The sequence below is a fragment of the Lactuca serriola genome, chromosome 2 (genome assembly GCF_051521515.1).
Source record: "Lactuca serriola cultivar US96UC23 chromosome 2, Lser_US96UC23_V15, whole genome shotgun sequence".
Taxonomy (NCBI): Eukaryota; Viridiplantae; Streptophyta; class Magnoliopsida; order Asterales; family Asteraceae; genus Lactuca; species Lactuca serriola.
Window position 1 is genome coordinate 166367136 of NC_136409.1, and position 19560 is coordinate 166386695.

Genomic DNA, 19560 nt, shown 5'->3' on the forward strand with positions numbered 1-19560 from the left:
CACACTTTTTTTTCTCCAGTTCCGTTTATTGTGGAGGAAGCGATTGTATTATTAGGGCAATATTGAAATTGCTTGTAATGTTCTTGGTCCTTCAATTTGGAAGAGGGGCCAAAGCTCCAATTTTTTATGGACCGAGTCCAACATTTTTCAACCCAAATCAAACATATCAAATTCTTTATAGAAGCTAAATCAAACACCCTATAAGCCATCAATTATTTGTTTACATAGAAATTAAATTAAATTATTTATAAGCCATCAATTATTTGTTTACATAGAAATTAAATTAAATTATTTACTTTACTTTTCCTTTAGGACCACTTTTTGTCGGATAGTACAAACTCCCGCTCCTTCCTAAGCAAGTTTCAGCACTCAAAATCTAAAATTTCAAATTAAAGCATATGGTCTTCCGGTTGCGCGGAGGTTTCCACACTTATATATACACCGATGTCTAGAGGGAATCAAAGAGATACAAATTGGTGACATCCATTTACTTACAAATATGCCAACGAGTTCTCGTTTTCGCATTTCTTCTAAAAATATTTTTCTAACATATCCCCACTGCTCTCTTACAAAAGAGGAAGCTCTCTCAATTATTCAAAACCTAAATACCCCAGTAAACAAGAAATACATCAAGATTTGCAGAGAAGCTCATGAAAACAGGGAACCTCGTCTCCACGTGCTTATCCAATTCGAAGGGAAGTACACATGCACGAATAACAGATTCTTCGATCTTGTCTCTCCAACCAGGTCAACACATTTCCATCCAAACATACAGGGAGGTAAATCCAGCTCCTACGTGAAGTCGTATATCGAGAAGCACGGAGATACAATTGATTGGGGAGAATTCCAGATGGATGGAAGATCTGCAACTACAAGAGGGGGTCAACAATCGGCTAATGATGTTTACGCAGAAGCCCTAAATTCTGGGTCTAAAACAGCAGCCTTAGAGATAATTAGGGAAAAACGCCCAAAAGATTATTATTTACGTTTTCATAGATTAAATGCTAATTTGGATATGATATTCCAGGCTCCACCTGCAATATATGTTTCTCCTTTTGTATCCAGTACATTTAACAACGTACCGGAGATTCTTCAAGACTGGGTTGAAGAAAACGTTGTGAGTGCCTCTGGGAGGCCTCACCGACCTATGAGTATAGTTATAGAAGGTGAGGCTAGAACTGGGAAAACAATATGGGCTAGATCATTAGGCCCACACAATTACTTATGCGGTCATTATGATATAAGCCCAAAAACGTACAACAATGATGCCTGGTACAACGTCATTGATAACGTTGATCCGCGTTATTTAAAACATTTTAAGGAATTCATGGGGGCCAAAAGTGATTGGCAGTATAATAGAAGATACGGAAAGCCCTTTAAAGTTAAAGGCGGGATACCCACAATCTTCCTTTGCAATCCAGGACCCAACTCAAGTTATAAAGAGTTTCTTGACGAAGATAAGAACGCAGATATTAAGTCCTGGGCTCTCATAAATGCAGTCTTCGCATTCCTCACCCAGCCATTATTCATCCCTTGTTCACTGCCAAGCCGAGCAAATCAAGAAGAAGCCACAGAGGAGGAAGAGGATTGCTTGCTTTGATTGCAATTGCACATTCTTCAAGTGCAGTAATGGCGGATTCACGCACGCATCTCAAGTTCAGAATTCCCACTATACATAGATATACTCAAACACAACCTGCGGAAACAACTGGGTATCCACAAGTGTTAGATGGACTTCTATTCAAGGTCTGGACAGCTTTGAAGAGCCCAACTGGGATATTTTTTAGGGCTTTCGAAACCCAGTTTTTAAAGTCTGTTTTTTTTAAGGTGTACCTAGTAATTGAGTCTGTGTTTTGTTGAGGTGTGGGTTTTAAGTGTTTTTGTCACATATTAGTAAAGCAAATGAATTAAATTATATTATATATTTTATTAGATTAGATATAAGACCATATATATTATATGGGTTTATTAAAAATAAAAGTTTAATATCAATATATAAATATTAAATATTAAAAAAAGTAGTTTAACATAAATACAAACGATATAATGAAAATTTATAAAATTTGAATAGAGATAGAGATGTATATATACACATTTATTTATAAAATTTGAATAAATAATAAATTTGTTAGAATTCAAATTCAAAATCCAAATAATTAAAGCTATGTTTTGAATTCAAATATATCATCAAATACACGACATTAATTGTGTCATTAAAGCATCTATTTGAATTCAAATATATTTGTAAATTAATGAACATTTAAATAGAATAAATAGTTTACATATATAATAGTAGACTCATTAATTAGTTGAATTGATTATTGATTAATAAAAAAATAAAGATACCACATAATATCATGTAGAATTTAAATAATTGTAAAATCTCATATAATAATATGTGACAAAAGCTTTGAGAAAATGATAAGTGACAAAAAAAACTTTAGGATGGAGATGGAGATAAAGATGAAAGTTTATAAAATGAAGGGTTGTAAGTAATATTTTTCAAAGTTGACGGTAAAATAGTGAAAGACTGAAAGTGATATAAGGATTACAAGTGATCAGTTATATAAACTTTAGGAATTAAACTTGAACTTCATGCATTAATCTACTTGTACATTGTCCTTTCTTGACTGTACCTTGTTACATTTTTATATTTATAACTAAAAAACAAGCATTTTCGTATTATACAAAATATAGGCTTCAAAAATCAGTTTGACACGAAACGCTTATATTCACTATTAAAAAAAGATTTTATTAGAACATTATTTAGTCAAAAATCACTCCGGATAGATATTTCAAATATATTTACTTACGTATTAATTTTTACATTTTTGGCTTCGGCAAATGCAACCTTTAGGCTGGACGGTATGGGCTCGGCAACTTCGGCGCACACGAGGCCGACCTCTCGACTTATTGAGCTCTGCTCAATATCTCGGTAAGTAAATGTTGAGTTTGACTATGTTGAGTGGATCAATGGGGTGGCTGCAACGACTATTTCCATTTATTTTTTTATTATTATTTTTTAAAAACCTCGTATAAATACTACAAACCTTAACAATTTTAACTTGAAACGGTGGCCTCACAGGATATGTGGATATGACATGCGTTTTTTGGCTTAGTTGGCTCCCTCAATGACATTAATGTTCTTAACATATCTCAATTACTTGACGGCATGTATAACAGGACTACACCCGACTAATCTTTTCAAGTAGTTGAAACATCATATAGGAACGTGTATTATCTTGTGGATGTGATCTATCCGGAACGTTCTTGTTTTGTGAAGTCATTGTCTTGTCCAAATGATTGCAAAATGTTGAAGTTTAAGAAAGCTCAAGAGCGGGCGAGAAAGGATGTTGAACGAACATTTGAAGCTTTAAGAAAACGTTGACATATTCTAAAATATTATGTGCCTTATATGAGGAGAAGAAAATAAACGAGGTGATGTATATTTGTTTCATATTGCATAATATGATTCTCGAAAATGAAGGAAATGCAATATGTAAGTATAACGAAAACGAGATCGTTCCACCTACACAAGCTTTTAAGGTTGGAAGCGCGTAGTACATGTCAAGGGGGGCAATGGTTCATGATGTTGAGAAGCATCATGTTCTTTGTATGGACTTAACGAAATATATTTGGAACGTTCGACCACGTCGATCTTAACGCGGTCGACGATTTGGAAGGTCAATTTTCTGATGAAAATGTCATTTAGATCTATCTAGGTTTGGTAATTTTAGTTTCTATATTTTTTATCTTAAATTCTATTTTTTTGTGTGTTGGTTGTATTTTTGAATTTCTATGTTTTTATATTAAGTTTAATCAATTTTTAGTTTTTCAAAAAATGCTATGTTTGAAATATTTATTTTGTATATTAAAAAAAAAAAGGAAATTATTAATCTAGCCTAAATCACTAATTATCTTATCTAAAAATAGCAAAAAAAAAACACATTAACCAAAAATAGCCCACAAAATAGTAGATTGGTCAGGGTTAACTATAATCAACGCAAGTTGACTACGGTCAACAGTAGAAACTACTTTTTCATGGCAATGAACTACTGTTTCCTGACCCGTCTACTCTTTCGCGGTCTATTGGCCCATAGTATATAATGTATAATTTTTCAGTTTAGGTTATTTTAACTATTATTTTCTTGGTTTTATCTACTTTTTTCTCTCAATGGAACACCCGAAGAGCACTGAAGTATGTCTATTTTTTATTAAAATTTTATCTTATTGTTGATTAAGAGTAGTTTTTGAATATGGGAATAACTTTTAAAAAATAAAAAAATAAAAAAATAATAATAAAATAAAAAAAAAAAAATAAAACCCTAGGTTTCATACAAAACCTACGATATACAAGTGCACAATGCACAGATTGTGCAATGTAGACTTGTACACCGTAGGTTTCGTATGAAGCCTACGGTTTTATTTTTTGGTTATTTTTTGTTTTTTTCATTTTTTTTAATTTGTTGTAACCTCGTAAGCCATCATATATAAGTTATAATTTCATGATTTTTTGTCAAAAAAACTTAAAAAAAAAATTAACGAAACCGTAGGTTCTTGAGAGGAAATCGTAGGTTTCCAAAAAACCTATGGTTTTATAAGTTCAAAATGAAAAAAAAAATTATATTTATCACGAAAAGGAAAATGAATTATAAACCCAACAAAGTTTTCAAACCATTCAAAAAACCTCAATTATGTTTTGTCTGTTCAAGAAAACCCAACGAACTTAACATTTTGTCTAAAATTATATTTATCACGTGACACCTACATGACCGGGACAAGTATGACACTACACTTGCTAGCTTTATGAAATTGAAGTAACAATTTCCGGAGGTCAAGAATGTTTTCTTACTTTCTGGACCAAAGTCAACTCTTAACTTGAGCTCGAACAAGTGTGTTAATTTGAAAAAACAAGTTTTGACCATCTCAACACAATGTAATTGCAAATCAGCCATAATTTGAGCAATTTACATGTTTATAACATAAAATTAACTACTTTTGTTCATGAATTTCTACTAAAATCAAAGTGTGCATACAAGAGTGTTAATTTGAAAAACAAGTTTTGACCATCTCAACGCAATGTAATTGCACATCAGCCATAATTTGAGCAATTTACATGTTTATAACATAAAATTAACTACTTTTTTTCATGAATTTCCACTAAAATCAAAATGTGCATGCAGCTAACATGTCAAATCTAACTCAATTCTTCCACAATGCTTCAAATAACATTGAGACTTCTTCACGAATCTGGATAACTAAGTACCAAAACTAGAACATAATAAATATATTCTTCATAACATAACCAAAATAATCAAATCGAATACAATCATGTTACGATATTTACATTTTTATACAATAACACTTTGTATCATCATGCAAAAGGACTTAGAGCTCCACTTTGGGTGTCACCACAGCCACAGGTAGACCATTCTCTACCCACGCAAGATATCCCCCTCCCATGTTATATACATGTTTGAATCCCTACAAATATTCTATTTTTATTAAAAAAAATATATGCTCTAAAAAAATATATTGATGAGAAAAGTGAGCACTAATTTTTAGGTGAAAACAAAACTTACCGCATCAAGTAGAATGGTTGTTGCATAAACAGAACGAACGCCGGATTGACAACCCTTAACACATAAAAGTCCAATACAAGACAAAAGGCTACATTTTAAAATTATATTTTTGAACAAAAAGAAAAGTATTTTCTTATTCATTTGATTTACCACAACAAGATGATCATCCTTTTTACACAAATGGAGTACTTGTTCCGAGAAATTGACATTCTTCACTCTACCTGAAAGCTCAAAAAGTCGACATTACTTCTATTTATCAAGAAAAAATATTTTTTGAGAACAAAATAACATGATTATAGAAAAAAAAATTATATTTGGATTCATAGCAAAACGATAATATTCATGGAGAAAAATGGTAGAATTACCCTGAGGGGTATTAAACATATAAGGAATATTAAGAGCATCATCGACGTGGATATGACCTTTCATGAACTCCTCCGAAGTCCTGTCATCAGATAAGGATAAAAAATTTACAAATTATAAAGAGAAACAACATGAAAGAAGTAATAGTTCGTAAACAAAATCACGAAAGTAGTGATTCAATCTGAATTATAATAAATACGAAGTAATTACCTGACGTCAAGATAACGGTAGTTGTCATTGTTGAGAAGAGAGTTCGCTCTGTGAACATCAATGGTGACGATCTCTGATTCTGCGCTACACGATTGGAACAGAAGAAGAAGAAGAAGATAGATGACTGGAATCCACCATTGCTTTATCACGATGTGAGCGTTTGGAATCTCTGATCCTAAACTACAAGAAGGAGAAGAACACAGAGCATTAAAGATTTAAAGCCCGTCTGTGAAAATTTTGTCAGTCTTAATTCATGTGTTGCATACCTTGTTTGAGTGTTCATAGCGGGTGGTCGTGGAGATTGAAAGGTTTTGGAAAACCGATTAAATTTGCAGAGATGGAACTGGGGGGTTTTAGGTATTAAATATCATAAGAGCGACTTCATAAAGAAGACATAGTTTGATAGGTTACTTGGTGCGCCCACGTAGTCGTTGGGGTTGATTTTGACTGTATGTAATCTGCCCACAAAATGTGTTTGTTAACTTTGAAAATTATTTATTGTTTTATCACAGACACAATTGGTTTATGTGGTTTGTACTCGAGATTGACAACTATCAAAACAAGTATATGGTTGGTCCCGTGGTTTTATTTTGTTAGTAGGGTAGATCCTTCATATATTAAATATTATATATTTTTGAACTGTTATTTTTTAAAAATGACCATTGTGTTCTTATTTATTTATTTACTGTTATGATTATTGTTATTTATACTTAGGCCATCTTCAATACATTGAACTCATATGAGTTCAATAGATTGACATATATACATTCCATTCACTATACAATTTTACCCATTAAACTCTACACTCCATTGAACTCTATACAATTTAATGGATTGTCACATCATTTATCATTTTTTTATTATTATTTTTAAAAAATTAATTAACATGAAATTAAAAGTTAAAAACTACAATTAAAATTAACATTAATTAAAAAATTAAAATAAAAATAATTTACATATATATATATATATATATATAAATATATATGTGTGTGTGTGTGTGTGTGTGTGAGAGAGAGAGAGGGGAGAGAATATAGAGTTCAATGGGGATTGAACTCCCCATTCCATTGAATCCTAGTCACTTTCCCACAATGGAGATTTTGAGTTTAATGAGATTAAACTCCCCATTAAACCCTCCATTGAACTCCCATTGGAGATGGCCTTAGAGTCGTAGGTATGAGCAACACCCACCTAGGCATTTTTGTGCGTTATGACAGCACAAACACTGTCCCCTTCATCGTTTTTGCGCCTTATAGACATACATGTTGCTTCCCGTACAACTGTCACAACTGGAAATTTTGTGTCATGTAATCTATACATTCAAGCTAATGTAAATCAAAAACTTCAATCAGATACATCATACAAGTACTACAAATAGTCATCAAACAGTTGGGAACACTAGAAGTTCTCATTTAGGTCCATTTTGGACTAGAACTTCCTTATTGGACCTAATGGACCAATAAGCTTCCAATTTGACTATCAAGGGCTTAGAACCCTAATTGGATCCAAATTGGACCCACATTTATTTAATTCAACATTTTAGGTCATGTTAGACCTAGAATGAAATGAACTAAAAGCCTTGATACATGAATAACCTAAACTAGTCCAATAAAAATATGAAAATCCTACCACATTCTTTTAGGTATAAAACACACCCTAACTAACACTAATATTGGGCTTGGGAGCAAAAAGCCCAAATTTCCTTTTCCTTCCATGTTTTCGGCCCACATCAAGCCCAAGAGGAGGGTTTGACTTTCCCATGCCACCTCATTTTTATCCATTGGACATCCATGCAATATTTCTCATCCTTCCATGCACATCACCTCAAATATCACTTCTTCTTCTCTTCTCTCTCTCACTCTCGGCCACTAGCACACACACACACCCACAAAAATCTCTCAAATTCTCTCTAGATCACTCAAGAACTCTCCTTCCTCCCCTCTCCAAAAATCTCGAAAATTAGGGGCTTTCAAGAGGATCTTGCAAGTTAATCATCATCTAAGGTAAGATTATACTTGGATCTATGGTTTAGATTCTTTTTGTTATCAAAATCCTTTCCTAATCTATGCAAAAATCGTGATCTTGCACCCTAGAACCATCTCAAACTCGAGATCTACCAAGGAAAGGTGCTAAGGCCAAAAATCATCAAGTTTTCCTCCATCTTTTCTTCCAAAAACCGAAACCACACCCAAGGTGAGCTTCATACCCCCTATTTTCTGTTTTTATGAGTTTTGTGGGGGGGGAATACAAGTGAAAGTGTAGATCTATATGTGTTTTGTATGCCTTGTATGATTTCCATGCTTATATGTATGCATTTGTGTGTTATAATGTTGGATCTAGCCATAAAACCCCTCAAAACCGAGATATATCTTGTGTTAAATGATTTTAGCTTCAAATATATTTCTAAATACAAAGTGTTTCAAGAAAAATGGTTAAGTGGTTTAATAACAATTTTCTTTGGGTTAAAAACACAAATTTTGGACCTAAAATGTGAAAAAATACAAAATTAAGGGCCCAAATTGACATATCACGAATTCTGATGGATGAAGTGTGTCAAAACAGTTTCAATAAAACAATTTCTGGAAATTTACTCATTTAGAGGATTAAAAACATAAATTTCAAGCTTAATGGGCTAAAAATGACATTTTCGGCCCAATGAGGCCCATTATGCGAATTTTACTGTTTTGGAGGGCCAAAACTGTGATTTTCTGTAAAACAGTGGACCATAAGTGATCCAAGTCCTTTTCAAAGGTTTAAAATGCTTTTTAAATTAAAAAGGACCAAAGTTGCAAAAATTTTACAATTTGGGCCAAAATTGTCAAAGTTGCGAAAAAGAAGGGTTAAAACCGAGAAAACTGCATTTTCAGGGACTTAAACTGTTTTCTATGAAAAATATGCTGAAAAATATTAATTTCAATAATTTTTGGTGTTAAAATGTCAAGAAAATTAATTTAAGGACCAAACCGGGAAGTATTCAATAAAAGGGTTGAAAATGTAAATTTTACAAACAATGAGGGGCTGAAAACAGAAAAATTTCAAGGCTAATTCAATATACGCAATTTGATCAAATAATGACACCGCGACTATCGACGAAATACAATACACTACAATACCAAAATCGTTGTGAAACGAATTGGTTCGGTCTCGAACCAATAAAAATCCGAAACTACTAACACGACGACACTACGATTCATACTAATAACGTTTGGGAATTTAATATACATGCGAGTGTGCACAGACGTCTACGCACCATCTTTGGGCCCCAAAAGTGTAAAATCTTGTTTGTTGGGCCTAGCTAGCCCAATGACCTGATCTTAAGGCCCGAAGACATTTTTTTTTCTACGGAGTGTTGGGTTTCACCGACTTGGCACAACGTAGAGGGACTTTCAATGGCTTGTATACTACTGGTCCCCAAGGGTCCTTTGGTATTGCTAGTAAAGTCTACATTTCATGCGAGGCGGGTCTTGGACCCCTCGTACATTTTTATCCCCAACCGGTTAATGGAGTCATCGAGGCCTTCGTGTCCTCTTTCTCTTCGGATGTGGGACTACACCTAGTCAGGGCGATTGGATAACGTGATTAGTACGGACGACGCCTTCGGGATCGTTAGTATAGCTATAAACTGGGCGTTTGTGTAATGCGGGTTTGTAGTAATTAATCATGCTCAAAAACAATCCAACGTCGCCTGGGACTGACACTATACGCTATGCAATGGTTTCAATGTAACTTCATGTAATTCAAGGAATTAGGAGAACATCGGGTTTTCCTAGGGTTTTCAATACATACAGATTTGAAATGCATACAACTTCAATGAACAAATTTTTTTACAAGTATAGAAACAAACAAGCATACCTATGGATCTTCACAAACGTTTTCAAAAGCTTTTTCTTTTCAGAAAATATCGGATTTTCTCGTGGATTTTCAAACAATACAAACATTGGATTTCAAACACTACTTATGAACTCACCAACATTTCATATGTTGACGTTTTTCAAAATACTTGTATTCTCAGGGAACCAGTGAATCAAAGGAAATCATATTCAGTGACGGCTTGCAGTTTATTTATGTACGAACCGAACAATTTAATTTTTGGGAATGTAATGTTTAAACAGTATATGTCATGTAAACGCTACTGGTTGTACTATATTAATGCACGGTGACGAATGTTGTTATGTTTCATATATATTCAATGTTATGGTATTCAATTGAGTCACGACAGCCCCCGGACGTTTCCGCCGTCTGGTTCGGGGGTGTGACAGGTTGGTATCAGAGCTTTGTTTATAGTGAACTAGCATGTCGAGCCACACATTGATATGCAACTATAAACCAAAAAGAGGGACTAACAGAACTCTGAACAAAACAAGTAAATAAAACACGCTTGCTTGCATTAGGGATAAGAACCTAACACTGAATCAAACACAATAACACTGGTATCTCGGTTAATTCGGGACTGTTCTTAGTGATACCAAGGAGTGAATGTAGCCTGATCAACTACATTCTCTCCAAGGTAAAACTAACACACGTCTTGATGAGATCGAGATAGCTAGGGAACCTAAAACTATACCCTTTATCACCCAAAAAGAGAATGTTTGCTTAGTCTGTATAATAGTCATAGTACCCTAGGAATAATGTTAGCATATTCACGTACTCGCGCAGACAGCATGGCTGGTTTTCATCACCCTGGAGACCCCTACTTCCCTAATTAGGGAAACAACGGGTGGCTAGAGGAGGAGGAGCAGCAGGGTATCCAGTTTCATCAGGTCCTAGTAGCTCACGGGATGCTTGTGGATGAGCCGGGAGAGAATCCAGGGGAAGCACACGACGTCGGACCCGACGAATACGTAGACACTGACTACGAATTTGGAGAGCTCGACGATGACGACGAAGACGGCCAGGTCGGGGACCAGGACCCCGCCCCGCCATGCGAGAACAAGGCACAACCAGATCACCCCGCTCCACCAGCGAACCCCCCAAGAGAGAACCGTTCCCTCGAAGCTGAGATCGCCGCACTGCGACAACAGCTGTATGCTATGGAGGCTCGGGCAGTGCAAGCGGAGCATGAGAGGGATGAGGTTATTGGAGACATGGCAGAGATGGCACAGCTGCTGGCACAACATTTCGGCATATGACCTCGGCACCACCTCCTGACGCAGCTCATCGCGATTAGGGATAGACGTATCATAGTAGGTCGTTAGGAACTATGTTATGTACTCCGGCTCTATGTTTAAGTGACTACACTACTCATGGAGCCATTATGATGTCGGATTAGTATCACTCATGTATGCTCTTACGAGCAAATTTTCTTGTATTACATGCGGATAATATTAATGAACTTTTGTGTGTTTTGCTATGATATTACCAGTTGTTATGTGTTGAGACGTTATGATTGTATGCTCGATGGTAGTAATGTTTAGGTTCGTATCATACACCTAGTTAGTAGGATCGCAACCTCACAGAAACCGCGTACACTCAACATCTTTCCGTTTCATGACAGAAAGATGCCTCGCCCAGCTACTCGCGGAAATCCCGAACTAACCCCGCCCGAAGTTGACACCACTGCTTTCCAGGAAGCCGTGTCTGCTGCGGTCACAGCAGCTATGGCACAACTTCACCGAGGGAACAACGGAGGAGGTAACGGGCAAGGATCCGGAAGTTCGAACAACGGGACGAACCAAGGACCCACTAAAACGTGCACCTACAAGGATTTTTCGAACGCCAAACCCCGAACTTTCAACGGCACTGGAGGAGTGATTACCCTAAAGCGATGGATCGAGAAGGTAGAGTCGGTATTCGAGATATGCGAGTGCCCCGAGCAGATGAAAGTGAAGTTCGCGGCCTGCACTTTTGTGGACCAATCACTCACTTGGTGGAATGGACACGTAGAAGCTATGACGCTCCCTGTCGCCAACTCTATTCCCTGGGCAGAAATGAAAGAAATGTTAATGGCTGAGTACTGCCCCCGAGGTGAAATACAAAAGATGGAACAGGAACTATGGAATCTCACTGTGCAGAATGGGAACATCGATGCCTACATAACGAGATTTAGCGAACTATCTCTGTTATGCCCGGGTATGATTACATCAGAAGGAAAGAAGATTGAACGATTCATCTGGGGACTGACATCCCCCATTCAAGGGAATGTGATAGCTGCGAACCCTGAAACGTTTGACAGTGCAAAGAGATTGGCAAAGAGGCTATATGATCATAACCACAAAAAGGGCGAGAAGCCAGTGGAGACTGAGAAGAAAAAGGAGGATGATGGCAAGAAAGGGCGGAACAACAAGAGAAAGGGGCGTCAGGGCCCCGAGACCTCTAAAAAGCAGCAAACAGTGGCAGTCAACGCTGTCACTGCGCCGGTTCCAGCCACACCACATGCTCCAGCCTCAGCTGCTTCAAATGCTTCAAGATCCTATTCCGGTAATCTTCCCAAATGCAACAAGTGCGGTTTCCATCACCAAGGAGAATGTAGGGAGTTCCATTGCACCAGTTGCAACCGAAGGGGACACACTGCAAGGTTCTGCAGGACTTATCCTTCTCAGAACCAGAGTCAGGGAAACAACCAGAACAACAACAACCACCGCAATAACAACAACAACAATGCCGGCAGCAACAATGCACGGCCTAGCCACACCTGTTTCGGGTGCGGAAGGACGGGACACTTCCGTCGGGATTGCCCTAACAACAACAACTCAGGAAACAGAGTAGCAGGAAGAATGCTGACTATGGGTCAGAGTGATGCAGTTCAGGACCCCGCAGTTGTGACCGGTACGTTTCTCCTAAACCACACTTATGCATGCATCTTATTTGATACCGGAGCGGAGCGAAGTTTCGTAAGTGAGAAGTTTAAACATTTATTAAAACAACAACCCCAGAAGCTAAATGAAACCTATACGGTGGAAATGGCCAATGGGAAAACCGAATCCACTAGGGAGATCTACATCGGATGTACCCTAACCCTCAACCAACACGTCTTACGAATAGATCTGATGCCAGTATCAATTAGGAGTTTCGATGTGATTATCGGCATGGATTGGTTAAGCCCCCACCATGCTGAGATTATGTGCCATGAGAAGGCCATTCGCCTTCGTCTCCCAAATCACGAAACCCTAGTAATTTACGGAGACAAACCCAGTACAAATCTTCGTCTCATCTCGTGCATCAAAGCACAAAAACACTTGCGAAAGAACAATTTGGCATTCTTGGCTCACATAGTGGACAAGACCAAAGAAGAAACTAACATCCAAGACATTCCAGTAGCATGTGAATTTCCGGACGTGTTTCCCGAAGATCTTCCAGGAGTACCCCCAGAGAGACAGGTTGAGTTCCGAATCGACCTCGTTCCAGGAGCAACTCCTCTTGCTAAATCACCATATCGATTGGCTCCTGCTGAAATGCAGGAATTGTCCAGCCAACTCAGTGAGCTTCTGGATAAGGGATTTATCCGACCTAGCTACTCGCCATGGGGAGCTCCGGTACTCTTTGTCAAAAAGAAGGACGGATCTTTCAGAATGTGCATCGATTACAGAGAGTTAAATAAACTCACTGTCAAAAACCGCTACCCACTCCCGCGAATCGATGATCTATTCGACCAGCTCCAAGGAGCTAGTTATTTTTCTAAAATAGATTTACGGTCCGGATACCATCAACTCAAAGTCCGAGAAGAGGATATTCCTAAAACCGCTTTCCGAACCCGCTACGGACATTATGAATTCGTCGTAATGCCCTTCGGTCTAACAAATGCACCCGCCGCATTTATGGACCTAATGAATCGAATCTGTCGACCGTTCTTGGACAACTTCGTCATTGTGTTTATCGACGACATCCTCGTCTATTCTCGAAACAAAGAGGAGCATGGCCAACATCTCCGACAGATCCTAGAAACTCTGCGAACGGAAAAGCTGTACGCCAAACTCTCCAAGTGCGAGTTCTGTCTCCAGAGTGTGAATTTCCTAGGCCACGTAGTAAGCCAAGACGGAATTCATGTGGATCCTTCTAAGGTCAAAGCTGTGGAAGGATGGGCAACTCCGACTACGCCCACCGAAATTCGTCAGTTCTTAGGCCTAGCAGGCTACTATAGGAGATTCATCCAAAACTTCTCTAAGATCGCCAAGCCACTTACCTTGCTTACGCAAAAGGGCGTGCCATTCAAGTGGACAGACCGACAAGAGATTGCGTTTCGAACCTTGAAGCAAGCTCTCTGCAGCGCTCCTGTACTATCTCTACCCGAAGGAACGGAAGATTTTGTAGTTTACTGTGACGCGTCAAATCAGGGCTTAGGTTGCGTTCTCATGCAACGTGGAAGAGTGATAGCATACGCGTCCCGCCAACTAAAGACGCACGAAGTAAATTACACGACCCATGACCTAGAACTGGGAGCCGTGGTCTTCGCCCTAAAAATTTGGAGGCACTACCTGTACGGTACAAAGTGCACCATCTTCACGGACCACAAGAGCCTCCAGCACATCTTGAATCAGAAGGAGCTGAACATGAGACAACGAAGATGGGTGGAATTGCTAAACGACTACGAATGCGAGATCAAGTACCATCCAGGCAAGGCCAACGTGGTAGCCGATGCATTGAGTCGGAAGGAGTACTCTAATCGTCGTACGAAAACGCACTCGATAACCATTCAGTCTCATCTGGCCACTCAAATTGCATCAGTCCAGGCAGAGGCTATGAAAGCGGAAAATAGAACTAGCGAGGCATTATGCGGGATGGAGAAGAACCTAGAAGTCAAGGAGAATGGGGTATACTACTTTATGAACCGTATTTGGGTCCCAAAAATCGGAGGATTTAGGGAGACCGTTATGAAGGAAGCCCACAAGACACGATACTCCATTCATCCCGGTTCGGACAAGATGTATTTGGACATTAAACAACACTATTGGTGGCCTAACATGAAGGCGGAAATCGCGACTTATGTTGGTAAGTGCCTTACGTGCGCCAAAGTGAAAGTGGAGTACCAGAAACCTTCCGGATTGTTACAACAACCGGAAATCCCTGAGTGGAAATGGGAGGGGATTTCTATGGACTTCGTGACCAAGCTGCCCAAGACGTCGGACGGATTGGACACCATATGGGTAATAATCGGCCGACTGACGAAATCTGCCCATTTCCTGCCAATCAAAGAATCCTACAAGATGGAGAGACTGACGCGTTTGTACCTACGAGAAATCGTAAGGCTACATGGAGTGCCAAAATCTATCATCTCGGATAGGGACAGTAGATTCACATCGCGCTTTTGGCAATCACTCCACAAGGCAATGGGAACTCATCTTGATATGAGCACCGCATATCACCCACAAACGGACGGTCAAAGTGAGCGAACCATTCAGACGCTTGAAGACATGCTTCGTGCTTGTGTGATAGACTTTGGAAAGTCTTGGGATACCCACCTACCGTTGATCGAATTCTCATATAACAATAGTTATCATTCGAGCATCAAGGTGGCCCATTTCGAAGCACTGTACGGGCGTAAATGTAGATCACCGTTATGTTGGGCTGAAGTAGGTGACACCCAGCTAGCAAGAACGCATACGTCGAACAGGGCACAAACGGGACCGGAAATCATTCGCGAAACCACAGAAAAGATTGTCCAGATCAAAGCTCGATTACAAGCATCGCGCGACCGACAAAAGAGCTACGCTGACAAACGGCGAAAGCCCTTAGAATTCCAGGTCGGTGATCGAGTATTGTTGAAAGTCTCACCCTGGAAAGGGGTTATACGTTTCGGAAAAACAGGGAAAGCTGAACCCGCGATACATTGGACCTTTCGAAATCGTCGCCCGAATAGGCCCAGTGGCATACAGACTACAACTACCCGCGGAGCTAAACGGTGTACACCCCGTGTTTCATGTCTCTAATCTTAAAAAGTGCCTATCAGATGAAACCCTTGTCATTCCTCTTGACGAAATCGAAATCAATGAGAATCTCCTGTTCGTCGAAGAACCAATCGAAATCATGGACAGGGAGGTGAAGCGTACTAAGCAGAGTCGCATCCCGATCGTGAAGGTACGGTGGAACGCAAAGCGTGGGCCAGAATTCACTTGGGAACGCGAAGATCAAATGAGGCAAAAGTACCCTCACCTATTCTAGCATTCTCAAATATAGCTTTCAAATAGAATTTCGAGACGAAATTCCCTCTAACGGGGGGATGATGTCACAACTGGAAATTTTGTGTCATGTAATCTATACATTCAAGCTAATGTAAATCAAAAACTTCAATCAGATACATCATACAAGTACTACAAATAGTCATCAAACAGTTGGGAACACTAGAAGTTCTCATTTAGGTCCATTTTGGACTAGAACTTCCTTATTGGACCTAATGGACCAATAAGCTTCCAATTTGACTATCAAGGGCTTAGAACCCTAATTGGATCCAAATTGGACCCACATTTATTTAATTCAACATTTTAGGTCATGTTAGACCTAGAATGAAATGAACTAAAAGCCTTGATACATGAATAACCTAAACTAGTCCAATAAAAATATGAAAATCCTACCACATTCTTTTAGGTATAAAACACACCCTAACTAACACTAATATTGGGCTTGGGAGCAAAAAGCCCAAATTTCCTTTTCCTTCCATGTTTTCGGCCCACATCAAGCCCAAGAGGAGGGTTTGACTTTCCCATGCCACCTCATTTTTATCCATTGGACATCCATGCAATATTTCTCATCCTTCCATGCACATCACCTCAAATATCACTTCTTCTTCTCTTCTCTCTCTCACTCTCGGCCACTAGCACACACACACACCCACAAAAATCTCTCAAATTCTCTCTAGATCACTCAAGAACTCTCCTTCCTCCCCTCTCCAAAAATCTCGAAAATTAGGGGCTTTCAAGAGGATCTTGCAAGTTAATCATCATCTAAGGTAAGATTATACTTGGATCTATGGTTTAGATTCTTTTTGTTATCAAAATCCTTTCCTAATCTATGCAAAAATCGTGATCTTGCACCCTAGAACCATCTCAAACTCGAGATCTACCAAGGAAAGGTGCTAAGGCCAAAAATCATCAAGTTTTCCTCCATCTTTTCTTCCAAAAACCGAAACCATACCCAAGGTGAGCTTCATACCCCCTATTTTCTGTTTTTATGAGTTTTTTGGGGGGGAATACAAGTGAAAGTGTAGATCTATATGTGTTTTGTATGCCTTGTATGATTTACATGCTTATATGTATGCATTTGTGTGTTATAATGTTGGATCTAGCCATAAAACCCCTCAAAACCGAGATATATCTTGTGTTAAATGATTTTAGCTTCAAATATATTTCTAAATACAAAGTGTTTCAAGAAAAATGGTTAAGTGGTTTAATAACAATTTTCTTTGGGTTAAAAACACAAATTTTGGACCTAAAATGTGAAAAAATACAAAATTAAGGGCCCAAATTGACATATCACGAATTCTAATGGATGAAGTGTGTCAAAACAGTTTCAATAAAACAATTTCTGGAAATTTACTCATTTAGAGGATTAAAAACATAAATTTCAAGCTTAATGGGCTAAAAATGACATTTTCGGCCCAATGAGGCCCATTATGCGAATTTTACTGTTTTGGAGGGCCAAAACTGTGATTTTCTGTAAAACAGTGGACCATAAGTGATCCAAGTCCTTTTCAAAGGTTTAAAATGCTTTTTAAATTAAAAAGGACCAAAGTTGCAAAAATTTTACAATTTGGGCCAAAATTGTCAAAGTTGCGAAAAAGAAGGGTTAAAACCGAGAAAACTGCATTTTCAGGGACTTAAACTGTTTTCTATGAAAAATATGCTGAAAAATATTAATTTCAATAATTTTTGGTGTTAAAATGTCAAGAAAATTAATTTAAGGACCAAACCGGGAAGTATTCAATAAAAGGGTTGAAAATGTAAATTTTACAAACAATGAGGGGCTGAAAACAGAAAAATTTCAAGGCTAATTCAATATACGCAATTTGATCAAATAATGACACCGCGACTATCGACGAAATACAATACACTACAATACCAAAATCGTTGTGAAACGAATTGGTTCGGTCTCGAACCAATAAAAATCCGAAACTACTAACACGACGACACTACGATTCATACTAATAACGTTTGGGAATTTAATATACATGCGAGTGTGCACAGACGTCTACGCACCATCTTTGGGCCCCAAAAGTGTAAAATCTTGTTTGTTGGGCCTAGCTAGCTCAATGACCTGATCTTAAGGCCCGAAGACATTTTTTTTTTCTACGGAGTGTTGGGTTTCACCGACTTGGCACAACGTAGAGGGACTTTCAATGGCTTGTATACTACTGGTCCCCAAGGGTCCTTTGGTATTGCTAGTAAAGTCTACATTTCATGCGAGGCGGGTCTTGGACCCCTCGTACATTTTTATCCCCAACCGGTTAATGGAGTCATCGAGGCCTTCGTGTCCTCTTTCTCTTCGGATGTGGGACTACACCTAGTCAGGGCGATTGGATAACGTGATTAGTACGGACGACGCCTTCGGGATCGTTAGTATAGCTATAAACTGGGCGTTTGTGTAATGCGGGTTTGTAGTAATTAATCATGCTCAAAAACAATCCAACGTCGCCTGGGACTGACACTATACGCTATGCAATGGTTTCAATGTAACTTCATGTAATTCAAGGAATTAGGAGAACATCGGGTTTTTCTAGGGTTTTCAATACATACAGATTTGAAATGCATACAACTTCAATGAACAAATTTTTTTACAAGTATAGAAACAAACAAGCATACCTATGGATCTTCACAAACGTTTTCAAAAGCTTTTTCTTTTCAGAAAATATCGGATTTTCTGGTGGATTTTCAAACAATACAAACATTGGATTTCAAACACTACTTATGAACTCACCAACATTTCATATGTTGACGTTTTTCAAAATACTTGTATTCTCAGGGAACCAGTGAATCAAAGGAAATCATATTCAGTGACGGCTTGCAGTTTATTTATGTACGAACCGAACAATTTAATTTTTGGGAATGTAATGTTTAAACAGTATATGTCATGTAAACGCTACTGGTTGTACTATATTAATGCACGGTGACGAATGTTGTTATGTTTCATATATATTCAATGTTATGGTATTCAATTGAGTCACGACAGCCCCCGGACGTTTCCGCCGTCTGGTTCGGGGGTGTGACAACAACATCCTAAAATCGCCGTTTTTTTTCTCATAAAATCGTTCGTTGCTCACACCTAATCTTATTTCTTTATCATTATAAAATAACATAGGACCCACCCAAATTTCCTTTTGGAAGCCACCCATGTGTTTTCATCTTCACTCACTCGTCAATGGTGTAACTTAGTCGGACCAAATCATGAGATACTCAAGACTGATTCGAAAAATACTCGAAATTGGTTCAGTTCAAGTCAAGTGAAGCTTGAGCTCGAGCTACTCGAGCACATCATCAGT

General features: G+C 38.3%; 2 protein-coding genes across 2 annotated transcripts; one reads left to right on the top strand and one right to left on the bottom strand.

Moving 5' to 3' along the window:
- Positions 1-499: 499 nt before the first annotated feature.
- LOC145089755 (uncharacterized) lies at positions 500-1600 on the top strand. Its single transcript, XM_079028152.1, has one exon. The coding sequence runs from the start codon at positions 500-502 to the stop codon at positions 1598-1600; it is 1101 nt and encodes a 366-aa protein (XP_078884278.1).
- Positions 1601-5263: 3663 nt separating this feature from the next.
- On the bottom strand, positions 5264-6613 carry LOC145090567 (thiosulfate sulfurtransferase 18-like). Its single transcript, XM_079028717.1, has 6 exons — positions 6422-6613; positions 6156-6335; positions 5948-6027; positions 5733-5803; positions 5583-5636; positions 5264-5484 (listed from the first exon to the last, which is right to left on the bottom strand). The coding sequence occupies exons 1-6, from the start codon at positions 6436-6438 to the stop codon at positions 5389-5391; spliced, it is 498 nt and encodes a 165-aa protein (XP_078884843.1). The 5' UTR covers positions 6439-6613; the 3' UTR covers positions 5264-5388.
- Positions 6614-19560: the final 12947 nt, after the last annotated feature.

What these genes read in the sequence shown, in the direction of transcription:
- LOC145089755 (XM_079028152.1), top strand. Translation starts at nt 500, where the DNA reads ATGCCAACGAGTTCTCGTTTTCGCATTTCTTCTAAAAATATTTTTCTA.
- LOC145090567 (XM_079028717.1), bottom strand. An exon ending in TACCGTTATCTTGACGTCAG is followed by an intron (nt 6,028 to 6,155) that starts GTAATTACTTCG and finishes ATCTGATGACAG; the next exon opens with GACTTCGGAGGAGTTCATGA. An exon ending in CAACCATTCTACTTGATGCG is followed by an intron (nt 5,485 to 5,582) that starts GTAAGTTTTGTT and finishes GAATATTTGTAG; the next exon opens with GGATTCAAACATGTATATAA.